At 38.2% G+C, this 19074-nt stretch overlaps 1 protein-coding gene across 3 annotated transcripts in view; it reads left to right on the top strand.

Annotated features, from left to right (window-relative positions):
- The window catches only part of LOC133657238 (collagen alpha-1(XIX) chain-like), a 361915-nt gene that overhangs the window by 275553 nt on the left and 67288 nt on the right, over positions 1–19074 (top strand). For all 3 annotated transcript variants that reach the window (XM_062058310.1, XM_062058311.1, XM_062058312.1), the window contains 8 exons: positions 1239–1304; positions 4134–4175; positions 6396–6473; positions 6820–6855; positions 10890–10943; positions 11117–11170; positions 11705–11746; positions 13212–13316. In XM_062058310.1, coding sequence (XP_061914294.1) covers positions 1239–1304; positions 4134–4175; positions 6396–6473; positions 6820–6855; positions 10890–10943; positions 11117–11170; positions 11705–11746; positions 13212–13316 — 477 coding nt within the window. The remainder of the gene's footprint in view (positions 1–1238; positions 1305–4133; positions 4176–6395; positions 6474–6819; positions 6856–10889; positions 10944–11116; positions 11171–11704; positions 11747–13211; positions 13317–19074) is intronic.

Raw genomic sequence — 19074 nt, forward strand, 5'->3', positions numbered from 1 at the left:
CCCCATACATCATCCAGCAGCTATACAATTATGAAAAGAAATTGCTGAATAGACAATATGTCTAATATTTTTTATATTAGGCCGTCCAAAATGTTGACACACACACAGGATGTGACCATTCACTCTCTGCGAGCACTGATCCTGCAGCCGTGTGGGAAACTGTCAGTTTGCACGTCCTTCTGACATGTGCTAAATAAAACACAAAATAGTGCTCACAAAGCGGTGGTGAGTGTTGATAATTAAACACATTGCGCATGCTAAATATTCATAGTTGTATTTTCTCCTCTCAGTATTGCGGGGCGTTGGGATGATCAGCATATATTTTACATATTAATGAAGACAGATGCAAATTTTGCACATAGATCAACGTTGCTTGTGCTATCAGCTTTGCACGCGTTTTAGTACACGCAAACCTTTAGTAAATCAGGCCCTTAGTGACTGATGATGCTTGCTTCCTAAATGTGTCTTCATTGTTTCCTTTCCACTCACACAGCCTATTTGCAAAAGTAAGTTGACCAGACAGCGACAAAGTTTGTTTTTAAAATTAAAATGTTGCTTGCTCTGTCACACTGTAAACACATCTACCTGCGTCATGTCTCCCCGTCTTTCTTTTCCTCCTTTTATCTGTCACCTGTCATTTGGATGTGTATGGAAAAGAAAGTAAGTTGTCAACATCACAGAGATGTTGGGTTCTATCAATGAAAGGATTGAGCTAAATTTTGTCAGGCAGGAAACAAAAACATTTGTTTATGTCATGCATGATGCCACTTTCAATAAAGAGTTGACGTTTGGTAGCATTGTAAGGATTTTAGCAAGTCACTTTGGACAAACCCTGACTGTGTTTGTACCCACGGATGTGCAAAATGATCACAATAAGGATACGGCCTCCATTCCCAACACACAAAAGGCAATAATGTCATTAGGCACGTTTTATTGTTAGTAAGTAGATAAACTAAATAACAAAACAAGCCAAAAATAGTGAATGTTTGTTTTATTATTTACCAATAAATAGTGCATTTGTTTAGTGTGCAATATGTATTATTTAATATTAAATAAAAGATTACAAAAAATCTGAACTGCAACAACATGATTTCCCCATTGTGGGATAAATAAAATCATGTCCTCTCCTATCGTATGTGTACATACATATGCTAATGATATTGTACTTCTCTGTGCAAGTGCATGAACAGACCATTTGACATATTGTCACTGTTGACTCATGACCATTCTTTCTGCAGGGGGACTCAGGAACAGGGATTGGACTGCCAGGACCCAAGGGTGAGCCTGGAGAGCCTGGAAATGTGGTGTGTAAACATGTTTTGCAACATTTGTTTGTCTGTTCCAAAAAAACTCAATGTTCAGTGCATTAAAAACAGATAATTGTTGAGTCATCAATATCATATTTTCAGCAGGTAAGCAAAATAAGCCCCTTTGGCTATATGCAGCAATAATGATGTTATTATGACGCAATGCCATTAAGTAAACCAACTATTTTTTAAATGTGTTTATTTTTTACAATGCTTAGAGCAATGGTTCTCAAACGGTTTCCACCAAGTACCACCATAATAACCAACCTTAAAATACAGTAGCGCAGAAGGCCTAAGTATTCATAAAAAATAAGGCAACAAGGAAAAGGCAAACAAAACAAGGCAACATAAGCAAGTATTCATTAAAATACATTTAACAAGTATATTTAATATTTTTGGTCATTGTAACATTGCACACAGTTTGAACAATAACACTGTGTTTGAATATAGGAAACTAAATTACTGTACTTTAATCAAGTAATTATTTCGCACACCACTAGATTGGGTAACTCGTTTTCATTGAGGGCCACGGCGTTGTTATGGCAGCCATCTGAGGGCCGCTTGTAACAGCGAATAATATGTAAATTTGCCCATACATTTGATTTAATTATATACAAAATATGTATATATTTGTATATGTATGTATATATATATATATATATATATATATATATATATATATATATATATATATATATATATATATATATATATATATATATATATATATATATATATATATATGTCTTAATTAGATTATCCAAAAAATAGTGCTCGATACCGTGGTAGAGCGTAATATGTATGTGTGGGAAAAATCTCCTGAGGATTGAGGAAAACCCCTCATGAAACAGGCCTGTAGAGATGAAATAGTCTTGTGATTTTTTTCCCCACACATACATATATATATATATATATATATATATATATATATATATATATATATATATATATATATGTATATATATATATATATGTATATATACATATGTATGTATGTACAGTATGTATGTACAATGTAAAAATGTGTAGATCTTACAGTAAAAAACTGGCAACGCACCAGAATTTTGTTGTAAAATATACAGTTTTTTTACAACATATTATGGTAAATGGAAAAAAGTACCACTGTTTTTTTACACAAAAAACTGGCAGCTTAGTCGCCAGAATTTTACTGTAATATTTAAGTTTTTTTTTTAACATATTACTGTAAATGGAAACAGTAGCATTGTTTCTTTTTAAATGCTGGCAACTGAGCTGTCAGTTTTATCTGTAGATTTTACTGTAAAATACTGTCAGCTCAGTCGACAGAATGTTACCGTAAAAAATCAGTGTTATTTTTTTTTCTCCAAATTACAGTTTTATGCTGTACAAAAACACACACCAATTTTACCGTAAAATCGATTGTCATTTTTACAGTCTACATATGATGGATAACTTGCCTTAAAATTAAATGTCAAGCAGATTTTCATTTTGACAAAGAAAACTGTATAGAAAGTATTATAATATATTTTTTGTTGACATATTGGATAGTATTAAAGTTTAAAATGTATGTAATTTCATGAAGTACATATATATTTTTTAGCAGGAAAAGATAGGTACTTTGTTGATGCATGTAATACCCAGGCGTAAAAAACAATGTGGCGGGCCAGATTTGGTCTCAGGGCCTTGACTTTGACAGATGTGCACCGATGGATTCAGTGTACCACTAGTCCAGAAACCAAATCACATTTCAAATGCATGATTTTCAATATTAAAATTGGACAACCTCAACCTGAGTAATCATCCATTCACCTATTGTGCAGCATTGCATTCTATGGACCTGCCTATATATATATATATATATATATATATATATATATATATATATATATATATATATATATATATATATATATATATATACACATACATACATACATACATACATACATACATACATACATACATACATACATCTATATATATATATATACATACATACATACATACATACATACATATATATATATATATATATATATATATATATATATATATGTATGTATATATATATATATATATATATATATATATATATATATATATATATATATATATATTTATATATATATATATATACATACATATATATATATACATACATATATACATATATATATATATATATATATATATATATATATATATATATATATATATATATATATATATATATATATATATATAGTATAGCTTTCATCAAATAGGTGATGGATGTTCACAGTCCTCAACTGACTCTCATCTAGCAGACGATGAAGGAATTAGTGCAGGCTGGAGTGTTTACACCTCTTACATGTTAGCTAACGTGATATGTGTGCGAAGTAAGACGACGTCTTAGGGACAGAGGTGGTTTCATGAATTTCATTGCTGCTGGTAAGTGTCCATGGAGAGGATTTTTTTTTTCCCCTCACATTTTATGGTCTTTGTTATTTAAGACGACTGTAAAAGCAATAAAAATAACTTAATGGGCATTTTAAATGAGGTGAGCCTCTTCAAATAACTGCATCTCAATTGATTTTGCCTGTAAATGAATAATAAAGATCCATATTTCTTCACACTTTTGTTATGATTGAATGAACTGAGGAAGTTTTTGTCCTGAGACAGTGCCCTTTTAGTCCCAATCCACCATTTTGACGTATATACTCTACCACAGAATCAATGTCTACTGTTTAGGTGTTCTTTAGCACTCACACATCTGTACACAGTGCAAACAGTTTTAACAGTAGTTGAATGTTGCTTATTCTTTTATTGCATCCCTTTTTCTGATATTCTCCTCATTCTGTTTTTTAGGGCGATGGGCTGTCTTTATCCAGAAGCTCTCGTGGCCCTAAGGTAGGAAGCGTTGCAGCTACACATCATTATCATAACACTGTTCCAGAATCCCCACCATTCTGCAGCGGGCGTTACTTGCATATAGCAATACGTGCCTTTTTTGGTTCCATTGTAAGAGTATCTACCTGAATATAAGACACCCCTAAATATAACAACCATTTTTAACCATTTTCTTGGCGGAAATTACACGAATGATAGACAAAAAAAAATACAAAGGGCCTGATCTACTTAAGGTTTGTATCAAAACACGCGAGCAGAGCAAATCTACTCAACTTGTGAGAGAAAGGGTTATCCATTTAGCGTGCCTGTCTTCATGTATATGCAGAATTTATGCTAACTACCAGAACAGTCACAATACTGGGAGGAGGAGATGCAAATACAATCATTTAGCGCTGTTCCAAAACTGTTCTGTGGCTGATATTTTGCCTCTATATTTAGCACATTTGAAATGCGCATGCAAACTGCCACTGTTACTCAAAAATGGCCGTGAGAAAGGCTGCAATATGTACTGTATATCTCCTATATGAAAAAAAATATTGCAAAATGCATTTTATTGTACATGGATCATTCCAGACGCACCATCAGCGTGAAAAAATAGGTTCTGTTGTGTATCACACTTACATATTGCCCAGAAAAGGTGATTCATGTTATATATGTGTACTGCATACCAACAACATGACAAAACACAACAGGTTGGACCATATGATGTCATAAATGTAGATGGAAATGACTGTCTCCATGATGAAAATCGCATTTAAAAAGTGCGGTCTTCACCACTTTTGCACTTGTTTTCAATTTTACACGAAGTCCTAATAGATCACCCGCAACACGCCCACTAATAGGGCATGCAACTTTATAGTTTGCCAATGCTATTTAGCAGTTATTTGAATGTAGTTTCAAATATTTTTTTCAAGGTTTTATGTTGAAGTGGTAGATTGCAATAAGAATAGAAAAGAATAGAATGGACTTTATTGTCATTATATTTGCATACAACCAGATTAAGGACTCCAACTTAAGGTGCGGTAGCGGGAACAAATATGGGATAAAAATAAATTACACAAAAGGTAATAAAGAGAAAAAAAACTAAGAATTTAAATAAACAGACTACTATCCAATAAAAATAATAAGCAATCCTGTACAATATACAAAACACTATACAAAATACTGTACAATATACAGAACAAGACAAGAGTACTGGAGTAATAAATAACAATCAGTGTCGGGAGTATTGCACTCGAAGGGTAATATTGCACAGTAGGGTATTAGGGTAGGATATTCTATAGGGGTGAATTGTTTATTATAAGTTATAGTTCAATATGGTGACAGCTCTGGGAAAGAAGCTGTCTCTGAGCCTGTTTGTTCTGGCTCTGATGCACCTGTAGCGCCTGCCCGATGGTAGCAGGTCGAACAGGTGGAAGCCAGGGAGTGTGCTGTCCTTGGTGATGCTTTTTGCTCTGTTGAGGCAACGGGAGTTGTGTAAATCCTTCAGGGAGGGGAGGGGACAACCGATGATCTTTTGTGCAGACTTTATAACCCTCTGAATCGCCTTTTTGTCTGCTTCAGTGCAGCTGGCGTACCACACTGTTATGCTGTATGTCAGCAGGCTCTCGACAGCCGAGCGGCAGAAGGTCACCATCAGCTGCCTCTCCAGTCTGTTTAGAAGAAGATAATATTCCTAAGATTTTCCACAGTTGTTTTGACTCATTATCTCAAAATGTGCATCTTAATTCCTATTTTGTTTGCTAACTTGCACAAAGCCATGTGTGTGTGAGTGTCACGATGAAAACCTCCGACTTGCTTGTGAGGAGATCATTTGGTAGAGGGGACATATTTTTTTCCATATGTTATATTCTAATATACACAATGTCATGTGTTTATATGTACTTTTAAGCATTTTAAAACATTTTGATGGGGTTTTGTCACACAAAGTGAAACAAAAGTGCTTAAGTTTCGATACCATTTTTATGGAAAGGGAAAAAAAATCTATTTACAGATTGTGTGCATCTCAGCACGTTTCAAATGAAGCGGATAATGAACATGTGCACGCCACTGGCCTTGAAAAAACTTGTGCTTCCTTCCCTTGAAGCTGCAAAAGGCAAAACATAAAAGCAAGAAAATCCATCGGAGCCCGGCCCTAAATACTTAATGATCATGCAGTGTAGCAGCTCTCCAGGAGCTTCGGATTGAGCCATCGTGACTGTTGTCTTATTCTTTTGTCAGGGAGAACGAGGCGTCCCAGGACTGCCTGGAGAGCATGGTGAAAAAGGCGAGCCTGGAGAGAGCATCACAGGCATGCCAGTGAGTACGATGGCACATTTGATTTTTCGCCATATTAATTATTTATTTAAACAATTGTTACCTTTAAGTTCACATCTACACCCAGTAAAAGAGAGCTCAGAGTACCGTAAATTCACTCGAAAATGGTGCAGTATCCAATGTGCCCACTCCACCCCCCATCATATGTATCTTGCACAACTCCCGTTTCAACAGCATGGACTTGATTGCAAGTGAGTCAATATTTTTGAAGATCGGATTGTTGGACGCAAAATCAATATGAGCAAAAAGGTGTCTAACACAATAGCTTTATTGGATACTGGGTACTGGAGGGCTTACAGTGTTAACAAGATGTCTGATGTCTTCACAGGGCCCCATGGGACCCCCAGGGAAGCCAGGAATGGAGGTTTGTAGAGTGTGATTTCCAGCTTGTTATTGCCACAATCGTATCGAAATCATTGTACTGTACATTTCTAAAGACAGTGTTGCTTCAGTTTACGAGCACACAAAGCTTGTCACTCAAAACCCTCGTATCTCAAATCAGCCCTGCCCATTAAAATGACTTGAAATCAATGTAATCATTGCTTGACTTTCCCAAAGAAGCACAATTTTAACATGTAACATTCCTTTTAAAAATAAAAACATCATTTTAGACAATACATTTTGTTTGAAAAACAATACAATAGAATGTCCTACAAACAACTACAGTAGTTTTCTAAAAAAAAAAAAATGTTATTATTGTTCAGCATTTTCCCTGGGGACCCGACTAATGTGGTGTCTCCTCGAGGCTGTTACTCTGTCCAGTGTTGCAAAGTCCGCTTATTATAAACGACTTGTTTTCATAAAACAAGTTGAGTGTTTCTCTCGCAACGCTGTTTCCGCCGTGTAACTTTAAGAACTCCTTACTGACGGAACGACGGAACGTAGAGGTCAAGTGAAAAGTACAAAATCCAAAACAAGTGAAGTTGGCACGTTGTGTAAATCGTAAATAAAAATAGAATACAATGATTTGCAAATCCTTTTGAACTTATATTCAATTAAATAGACTGCAAGGACAAGATATTTAATGTTAGAACTGAGAAACTTAATTTTTTTTTGCAAATAATCATTAACTTACAATTTTATGGCAGCAACACATTGCAAAAAAGTTGGCACAGGGGCATTTTTACCACTGTGTTACATGGCCTTTCCTTTTGACAACACTCAGTAAACGTTTGGGAACTGAGGAGACACATTTCTGAAGCTTTTCAGGTGGAATTCTTCAAACTGTAGTTACTGACAGTGGTTTTCTGAAGTGTTCCTGAGCCAATGTGGTGATATCCTTTACACACTGATGTCGCTTTTTGATGCAGTACCGCCTGAGGAATCCAAAGTCACGGCTTGCCGCTTACGTGCAGTGATTTTTCCAGATTCTCTGAACCTTCTGATGATATTACGGACCGTAGATTGTGAAATCCCTTAATTCCTTACAACAGCTCGTTGAGAAATGTTCTTAAACTGTTCGACAATTTGCTCAGGCATTTGTTCACAAAGTGGTGACCCTCGCCCCATCCTTGTTTGTAAATGACTGAGCATTTCATGGAAGCTGCTTTTATACCCAATCATGGCACCCACCTGTTCCCAATTAGCCTGTTCACCTGTGGGATGTTCCAAATAAGTGTTTGATGAGCATTCCTCAACGTTGTCAGTATTTTTTGCCACTTGTGCCAGCTTTTTTGAAACATGTTGCAGGCATCAAATTCCAAATGAGCTATTATTTGCAAAAAATAAAAAAAAATTCTCAGTTTGAACTGTAAATATCTTATCTTTGCACTGTGTTCAATTGAATATAACAGTTGAAAAGGATTTGCAAATCATTGTAATTTGTTTTTATTTACAATTTACACAACGTGACAACTTCACTGGTTTTGGGTTTTGTATGTCTGTGTACCAAAGGTGGCGCTCGACCATCTAGTTTGTTGAGTCAGGACTGTACAGAATCAATCATCCGTCAGTCTAAATGCATTTATATAATCACAAGTGCCTCAAAAGGGCTTCACAAACTCACACCATCCCTTGATCTAAACCCACATTGGGCAAGGAACCTCCCCTTCCAGGGGATCATGTGGGAGTTAAGTCCTTCAGGGAGCCAACAGATAGTCATAGGGGGATATTATTCAAGGTCTTTCTTGGCTCATTCCTCAGCCAGGTCAGCCCACAGCTGTGCGTGGAAGAGTGGTCCAGCCCGGGTCACAAGTCGGGTCAGCTAGCAACTCAACAAGACTGATACCGCTCCAGGAAATTAGCCATGGCCACCTGGTATCCTCTCCCGGCGGAAGAAAAAAACTCAGCAGATCAGTTTGTGTAAAAACGGGTCTATCTAAGAGAGTATATGAATGAGTTTTAAGGCAGGACTGGAATGCTTCTACTTAGGTAGCATCTCTAGCTAACAGAACAAAATGAAACCCGTCAAAAACCCGGCTTCTCAATATTTTATGGATAAATGTTCGATGTCCGGACATTTGTGGTTGGATGTCGTGGAAGTTGGCTGCAGACTGACGCTACAGCGGGGCTGATCCGCCAGGTAGGCAGCTCGGACCTATTTTTATGGTTTGTTGCTCTCCTTCACAATAGCTTCTGTAGTTTCGATGGTTGGAGAGCAGGATTGTGTCGATCTCTGAGCAGCACTCAACAGCGCACGTCAACAGTCAAATCAAAACGTATGTTTATTTCTTGTGTCGACAAAGCAGGAACGACCACGTGTAACAATATAGTAACTCTTCATTGCTCAAACGGCACAACCATGTTACAAATATTACTTCAACTCCACTGAAAATGTCCGTAACTCAAGGTTTGCTATCAATTTACAGCATAACAAAAAGCTGAGAAACTCATGTCTAAAATCACTCAGAGTGGCAGGCCGTGCGTTTCCCACCTAGGCCTTCAGTGATGTCCGACTTAAAGGATTACCTCTCAAAATACCATAATTTATGTCACCACATGACCATTGCTGGAGAAATACTATACAGAAAAACATACTGTGTATTGAACCATATCAACAGTGTACAAAACAGGTTATTTTCTGACGCATTTAAAGATCAATAAACCCGCATCAGCAATTAAAACATATCTTATGTGGTACTGTCAAAACTAAAATTGCAAAAAACATATTAAACCTGAAATATATGAACTCACAATTTGTAGAACCCAAATTGTGTGGCGGGCATTTCCGCATTGAATTGCCGGGACAACTGAGCTAGCTTCCGGGGTTGGCCGACGTCTCACAAGATGTAGTTTCTCTTTAAATATCCTTCTTAAAAATGGCCTTGCAAATATATGTGTTGTCTTGTCTAATCATAAAAGATGCAGACGCGGCGTGTTGGCTGAGTTCTTAAAGTTAAAGCGTGCTCATCAATAACATGGCCACATTCAACAACCTAAACGGGGCTACTATGCATGTTTTTCACTACAGTGGCATGCTGGGTAATGGAGTTCTTATGTTACCTAGCTCAAAACATCACAATATATATCTGCCTTAGGCCAGCTAGAAGGCCTTACTGACAACAACTTGTGATCTGATTGGCTGTCGCAACTGTCTGTCAAATGTTTGTGTCCGTTCACTTACAGTGCACGGACGCCCGCATTGTTGGTTCTGAAGGCCCGGGCAGATTTTGTACAGCATGGCAACATAAGTGTCAGGCTTGTCCCTGACAGTTTGGCTATGTTTTAGTTTTTCCTCTGCGTTTGTCTTAGTTTCCTGTCAGTGCTTTTATTTTGTCTTCATTTCCTGATTATGTTCCCTGAGTGTTGTGTCCCCTCAGCTGTGGCTGATTGGCACCTGGCCACACCTGGTGCCAGTCAGCCAGCTGCTATTTAAACCTGTCCTGCCCTCCAGTCACGGCTGGATCATTGTCATTGTAGTGTCTACCTGAATGTCACTTGTCACTTCTACCTGTAGCTGTACCTATTTGTCGTTGTAGCTCCGTCTACTTTTGTCCACTCCGCTTTAGTCATAGTTCCTTCGTGTCACAGTAAGTGTTTTTGTTTATTGTCCACAGTTAGCCTTTGTGCTATTTTAGTTTATAGCCTAGTTTGTTCTCCGCCTTGTGCGCGCCTTTTGTTTGTTCCCTTTTGTTTGTTTTTTGCTATAGTATCTGAATTAAATCATGTTTTCCCATTCAATGCCTGCCATCATCTCTGCATCTTGGGGTTCGTCAACTACAAACTTTGACAATAAGCTAGTTGAATTCTGATTGGATAAAAACTCTATAACCTAAAAACAACGACGCTGGAAGGAGCATAATGTGACATGAAGAGATAATGAATACTTTTAGATATTTAGGGAAAGTAAATAAAAAAATTACTTTAATTATGATCATGTTTCTGGCCAGCAGAGAATGCCTTGCTGTAGTATACAGTATTTGTATTCTCTTTTTTTGACGGCTATTGGATATTTTGCAGGGTCTTCGTGGAGCCCCAGGTTCGTCTGGGCCGACTGGAACTCCTGGAAAAGAGGTGAGTTGTTCCCTCCCGCATGTGCAGAGAAAACAAAGCATAAATGAGTTTGTCAGTCAAAAAGCATGACATCACACATTGCCACCAACTGTGCAAGTGCAATTCAAGTTTGTTAAGTCGGCTCTTTTAATTGAATTCCCGGGAGTATTGTTAGCTTCTTTTTTTTTTTAAAGGGCCCCCCTGGCAGACCAGGTGCCCCAGGCCCCGCAGGACCGCCAGGTGAACCGGTAAGTAAGAAAATCGCATTTGTGCAGCTCGGCAACTAGCGTGAAGTCAAATTCACTAATCCAGCTTTGGTTTGAGGCAGTTAAACCCCGCTGTTTACCAGCCATCGCTACTCGCAGGAAGGTTATGACAAATGAACAGCTGTTTGTGTTATGATGTGTCTGTAGCAGGCCGACGGCAATGACGGTTACTGTTTTTTTTTGTAAACCATGCTTTTAGATGCATGCATTGCAAAGACCCACAAAACACATTTACAGACTCTCAAGTTCGTAAAAGATGGGCGGAAAAATAGAAAATTGCTACACGGAGGAATTGCAGACGTGAGGATTGTCATCGAGCAACAAAATGATTAAAGCGTCTCCTTCAGCCTTGCAGATTGAAGCACTAAAACTGAAACACTTATAGTTCCTCCTCCAAGGCATAAAGGACAGAGTTATTAACCGATGTTTACAGCGTCAAATAAACATATAAATAGTTCTGTAACATAATAAAGCCTGAAGGTTCCTAAGGTGTTATGTTTTGCTTTTTTTTTCCAGACCGCACTACCAATCGTTGGAGATATTGGAGCTGCGCTTAAGGTATTTTCTTTCATCCTATTTAAAGACAAATTACAGTTTCCCTCCAACTCATGCATGCATATGGTTATCACTTGAACGTGACCAGCTTATTGTGTTGCTCCTTTACAAATGTATTGCAGCCTTGTAGCACTTGAGGAAGTAGAAGCACTTGAGTGCCTCCATCAGGATGTCTGGCAAACATAAAAATATATTAAAAAAAATATCTCCCTGTTTCCAAACTGTGCTCAGTGATAACAGCATGGACAGACTTTAATGCTAACTCCATCAGGATATGTTCAATACAACACAATTAGGGCTGCAACAACTAATCGATTAAATCGATTAAAAACGATTATAAAAATAGTTGCCGATTAGTTTAGTCATCGATTCGTTGGATCTATGCTATGCGCATGCGCATAGGCAATTTATGTATTTATTTTTTTGTAATTTTTTTTATTTTATTTTTTTTAATAAACCTTTATTTATAAACTGCAACATGTACAAACAGCTGAGAAACAATAATCAAAATAAGTATGATGCCAGTATGCCGTTTTTTTTCAATACAATACTGGAAAGGATAGAAATGTATTTTGTCTCTTTTATCCGATTATTAATCGATTAATCGAAGTAATAATTGACAGATTAATCGATTATCAAATTAATCGTTAGTTGCAGCCCTAGACACTATATAGAAGCATCACATTTATCCAACACTTTGAAAATTAGGTTTACCAGATAATAATATAATTAATATACAGTACAGGCCAAAAGTTTGGACACACCTTCTCATTCAATTTTTTATTTTCATGACTATTTACATTGTAGATTGTCACTGAAGGCATCAAAACTATGAATAAACACATGTGGAGTCATGCCACCCTTTGCTCTGATTACTGCTTTGCACACTCTTGGCATTCTCTCGATGAGCTTAAAGAGGTCGTCACCTGAAAGGGTTTTCACTTCACAGGTGTCATAGTTTTGATGCCTTCAGTGACAATCTACAATGTAAATAGTCATGAAAATAAAGAAAACGCATTGAAATGAAAAGGTGTGTCCAAACTTTTGGCCTGTACTGTAAATGTTAGGCCTTAAAAACAAAAATGTACATCACTCTTTTAGGCTGTAGGTATAAACTCAGTGATTTATTTTCAATTTGCATCTTAAAATGTAATAGAGTGCTGCCTCTGGTGGCGCAGTATGCTACATTCTGCTGCAAGGCGCAGTCCTTATATCCGGGGAGGTTGATATTTAAAACTCTCATCTAAATGTCACAACCAATGAGTTTGACAAAGTTCACCGCTCACCTCGATGAGAGACGCTGTTGGTTGGTTCACATTATTTCTGCTCTGCAGACATTTAGAGAACACTTCCTGTCAGCTGGGGTCTTGTCCTCCAGTCTAGGATGTGACGTAGTAAAGGGTGAAAATCCAGTACTTGATGATATTTTATCTGTGTGCCTCCTCCATCGACCGGCCCTGGCGACCAGAACGCCTGCAGTGTCTGCCAGATGAGAGTCTCCGGGTTGACCGGGCAGAAGGGAGAGAAGGGCTCCCCCGGAGCGCAAGGACATGATGGCATGGTGGGAGAAAAGGTACTTGTGACTCATTAGTGAGATGCTGTAAACACACTTGTGACCCTATCGTGTCACTTTGCATTAAAGCTGCCACACCTAGACTCTTACATCTTCACGGTCTCTGTCCAAAACCAGTCCCCTTTAAAGTCCACTTTATGGTGATTTTAGCCAGTTAATAACTTTCGATGTTTAATTAAGTTGTGTTTTTAAAGGGGAACTGTAATTTGGGGGTAATGTTCCCTTTCATTCACTATTATGTAAGACAAGAACACATGTTTTTGTTTTATCAATGCATTCTAACAAGTAAATAAATGCAATCAAAAGTCAAATTACAATGGAGCCTATAGGAGTTGCTTTATTCTCCCTATAAAGCCCTTAAAGGCCTACTGAAACCCACTACTACCGACCACGCAGTCTGATAGTTTATATATCAATGATGAAATCTTAACATTATAACACATGCCAATACGGCCGGGTTAACTTATAAAGTGACATTTTAAATTTGCCGCTAAACTTCCGGTTCGAAACGCCTCTGAGGATGACGTATGCGCGTGACGTAGACCGGCGAACACGGGTATGCCTTCCACATTGAAGCCAATACGAAAAAGCTCTGTTTTCATTTCATAATTCCACAGTATTCTGGACATCTGTGTTCGTGAATCTGTTTCAATCATGTTCATTGCATTATGAAGAAGGAAGCTGAGCAAGCAAAGAAGAAAGTTGTCGGTGCGAAATGGACGTATTTTTCGAACGTAGTCAGCAACAACAGTACACAGCCGGCGCTTCTTTGTTTACATTCCCGGAAGATGCAGTCAAGATGGAAGAACTCGGATAACAGAGACTCTAACCAGGAGGACATTTGACTTGGATACACAGACGCCTGTAGAGAACTGGGACAACACAGACTCTTACCAGGATTACTTTGATTTGGATGACAAAGACGCAGACGTGCTACTGTGAGTATGCAGCTTTGGCTTCTAAACATTTGATCGCTTGACCGTATGTGCACAACTTTTTTTTGCGTATGTACGTAACTTTTTTTTAAATATATAAGCTTTATGAACCTTGGGTTAGGTGAACGGTCTTTTGGGCTGAGTGATTGTGTGTGTTGATCAGGTGTTTGAATTGTATTGGCGTGTTCTATGGAGCTAGGAGCTAGCATAGGAGCTAGGAGCTAGCATAACACGTACCGTACCGTACGTGCACGTCACGTACGTAACTTTTTAAAAATATATAAGCTTTATGAACCTTGGGTTAGGTGAACGGTCTTTTGGGCTGAGTGATTGTGTGTGTTGATCAGGTGTTTGAATTGTATTGGCGTGTTCTATGGAGCTAGCAGAGGAGCTAGGAGCTAGCATAACAAACACGCAGGTGTTTTTATGCAGGATTAATTTGTGGCATGTTAAATATAAGCCTGGTTGTGTTGTGGCTAATAGAGTATATATATGTCTTGTGTTTATTTACTGTTGTAGTCATTCCCAGCTGAATATCAGGTCACCCCCGGCTCTCACAGCATCTTCCCTATCTGAATAGCTTCAACTCCCCACTAGTCCTTCACTTGCACTTTACTCATCCACAAATCTTTCATCCTCGCTCAAATTAATGGGGAAATTGTCGCTTTCTCGGCCCGAATCTCTCTCACTTCATGCGGCCATCATTGTAAACAATAGGGAACTTTGCGTATATGTTCAACTGACTACGTCACGCTACTTCCGGTAGGGGCAAGCCTTTTTTTTATCAGATACCAAAAGTTGCAATCTTTATCGTCGTTGTTCTATACTAAATCCTTTCAGCAAAAATATGGCAATATCGCGAAATGATCAAGTATGACACATAGAATAGATCTGCTATCCCCGTTTAAATAAAAAAAATTCATTTCAGTAGGCCTTTAAAAGCATCCAAACACCTCTATCAAAGTTTTATATACAAACCCCAAAACCAGTGAAGTTGGCACTTTGTGTAAATCGTAAATAAAAACAGAATACAATGATTTGCAAATCCTTTTCAACCTATATTCAGTTGAATACACTGCAAAGACAAGACACAACATGTTTAAAAAAAGCTGGCACAAGTGGCAAAAAAGACTGAGAAAGGAATGAGGAAGGCTCATCAAACACTAATTTAGAACATCCCACAGGTGAACAGGCGAATCGGGAACAGGTGGGTGCCATAATTGGGTATAAAAGCAGCTTCCATGAAATTCTCAGTCATTCACAAACAAGGATGGGGCGAGGGTCACCACTTTGTGAACAAATGCGTGAGCAAATTGTCCAACAGTTTAAGAACAACATTTCTCAATGAGATATTGCAAGGAATTTAGGGATTTCACAATCTAAGGTCTTTAATATCATCAAAAGGTTCAGAGAATCTGGAGAAATCACTGCATGTAACATTGAATGCCCATGACCTTGGATCCCTCAGGCAGTACTGCATCAAAAAGCGACATCAGTGTGTAAAGGATATCACCACATGGGCTCAGGAACACTTCAGAAAACCACTGTCAGTAACTACAGTTTTGGGTTATGTACTGTACATAATGTAAGTATATATGTGATGTAGTAACAGCCACTTTAGAATAACATTTAATATTTAATAAAACAACATTTTTATAAAAATAAAACAAAACCTCACTTACCGTACAATGTCTGTTGTCACTGGGATGCCGACTGTTAGATGAAGAATGACTCCACGCGAAGAAAAAAGTGGGGTGGAGCCAAGCGTCTTTTCATGTCTTTCTCGCCATTTCCGGGTCTAAATTGGATGGCAAAGTTGACCAACTTGTCAGATTATGTTCTCATCCTTCTACAATCAAGGTGAGAGATATTATTTATAACCTAGAATCAACTTTAACGAGCTCCGAGGCGAGAAAGCTGCTCACCAGCCGATGTCAATTTAGCAGCAACAAGCTTGTTAGCTCTCTCTGAATATGTGCAGCTAAAACTAGTTTGTCGGCGTTAGCACTTAAAATAACAATATCATTAATACTTGGTTATAATTCAGGTCCCGAGATGTAAATGGAGAATTGTTGGCGGTTTTTGGATGGTTATTTATTGGGTTTTATGGGCGATATAGCGAATCTCCAATTGAATCCATTGTAAGCAGACTTTTATGTACGTTTATTTACGATTTAGAATGCATTTAAAAAAATAGATCTGTGTTATTGTCTCTCATAATGATTGTGAACAATAGGCAAAATTCCCCCCAAAAAGAGTAGTTTCCCTTTAACATGAAACTCCACTGGCCAACATTTCTCAACGAGCTATTGCAAGGAATTTAGGGATTTCACCATCTAAGGTCTGTAATATCATCAAAAGGTTCAGAGAACCTGGAGAAATCACTGCACGTAACATTGAATGCCCGGGGACCTTGGATCCCTCCCTGCATCAAAAAGCGACATCAGTGTGTAAAGAATATTACCACATGGGCTCAGGAACACTTCAGAAAACCAGTTTCAGTAACTACAGTTGGTCGCTACATCTGTAAGTGCAAGTCAAAACTCTACTATGCAAAGCGAAAGCCATTTATCAACAACAACCAGAAACGCCGCCGGCTTTTACGATTTAGAATGCATTTAAAAAAAATAAACCTGTCTTATTGTCTCTCATAATGATTGTGAACAATAGGCAACATTCCCAAAAAAAAGTGTAGTTCCTCTTTAACATGAAACTCCACTGGCCAAGCACATACTTCCACTTTACCAGGGGTGTCATACTCATTTTAGATCGGAGGCCGCATGGAGAAAAATCCACTCCCAAGTGGGCCGGACTGGTAAAATCACGGCACGATAACTTAAAAATAAAGACAACTTCAGATCTTTGTTTAAAAATAGAACAAGCACAGTCTGAAAATGTACAAATCGTAATGTTGTTGGGGTTTTTTTTTTACACTTACATGTTGCAGTTAATAGTATTTTATCTTTATTTGTCGTTATTTATATTTTCTGAATAAATGATGTGATAATGTTCATTAGTCAACTCATTGGCGTTAATTTTCAATCTATCAAGATAAATTACAGTATGTTGTTTATGTAGTTTGATCCTTTTCCTCGACTGATGTACTAACATCACATGGTTTAAAGGCCTACTGAAATTAAATTTTCTTATTTAAACGGGGATAGCAGGTCCATTGTATGTGTCATACTTGATCATTCCGCGATATTGCCATATTTTTGCTGAAAGGATTTAGTAGAGAACATCGACGATAAAGTTCGCAACTTTTGGTCGCTGATAAAAAAAGCCTTGCCTGTACCGGAAGTAGCGTGACGTCACAGGTTGTGGAGCTCCTCACATCTGTACATTGTTTACAATCATGTTGACCAGCAGCGAGAGCGATTCGGACCGAGAAAGCGATGATTACCCCATTAATTTGAGCGAGGATGAAAGATTTGTGGATGAGGAAGTGAGAGTGAAGGATTAGAGGGCAGTGGAAGCGATTCAGATAGGGAAGATGCTATGAGAGGCAGGTGGGACCTGATATTCAGCTGGGAATGACTAAAACAGTAAATAAACACAAGACATATATATACTCTATTAGCCACAACACAACCAGGCTCATATTTAATATGCCACAAATTAATCCGCATAACAAACACCTCCCCCCACCCGTCCATACAACCCACCAATACAACTCAAACACCCGCACAACACACTCAATCCCACAGCCCAAAGCACCGTTCACCTCCGTAAAGTTCATACCGCACATATATTTCCCCAAAGTTACATACGTCACATGCACATAGCAGCACGCACGTACGGGCAAGCGATCAAATGTTTGGAAGCCAAAGCTGTACTCACGGTAGCGCGTCTGCTATCCAACTCAAAGTCCTCCTGGTTGTGTTGCTGCAGCCAGCCGCTAATACACCGCTTCCCACCTACAGCTTTCTTCTTTGCTGTCTTCATTGTTCATTAAACAAATTGCAAAAGATTCACCAACACAGATGTCCAGAATACTGTGGAATTTTGCGATGAAAACAGACGACTTAAAAGCTGGCCACAATGGTGTCCCAATATGTCCGCACAATCCGTGACGTCATCATACCGAGACGTTTTCAGCAGAATATTTCGCGGGAAATTTAAAATTGCACTTTACTAATCTAACCCGCCCGTATTGGCATGTGTTGCAATGTTAAGATTTCATCATTGATATATAAACTATCAGACTGTTTGGTCTGTAGTAGTGGGTTTTAGTAGGCCTTTAATTTGTACATATGTAGCATCATCTGCAAAGATACAAATTGCTATTGCTACATCTAGTGGACACATTTAGAACAGCCGTTTTTTTCATTAAAAAATTTCAAGTAAATTTTTACACTGAGCAAACTCATCCTAGTGGGCCGGATAAAACCTGTTTGCGGGCCTGACCCGGCCCTCGGGCCCTACGTTTGACACCCCTGCACTATACAGACTGCACTTCTTCTATCCATTTTAGACCTTATTCTTCTTTGTGTTGAAGTGAAAAAAATTGTGCAGATTCTGTCCGCACGGCATTCTCACCATCAATCGTAAGTCTGTCACTGCGCGCCTTCATCAAAGATACGCACTCTGGGTGGAGCAACCCTTTAATGTGGGCGTTCACTGTCAAATCTGGCCTTCCGCGTATTCTCCCATCGACTTAAATACTTTTGTTCTCACGCGCTTCCCAGGCTTCTAGAAATTCAGCGCCCCTTGAAGGTAAAACACTATATTGCACTTGAAGTACATAATAAATAATACAAACCCCGTTCCCATATGAGTTGGGAAATTGTGTTAGATGTAAATATAAACGGAATACAATGATT

This window comes from Entelurus aequoreus, linkage group LG09, assembly GCF_033978785.1.
Source record: "Entelurus aequoreus isolate RoL-2023_Sb linkage group LG09, RoL_Eaeq_v1.1, whole genome shotgun sequence".
Lineage (NCBI taxonomy): Eukaryota > Metazoa > Chordata > Actinopteri > Syngnathiformes > Syngnathidae > Entelurus > Entelurus aequoreus.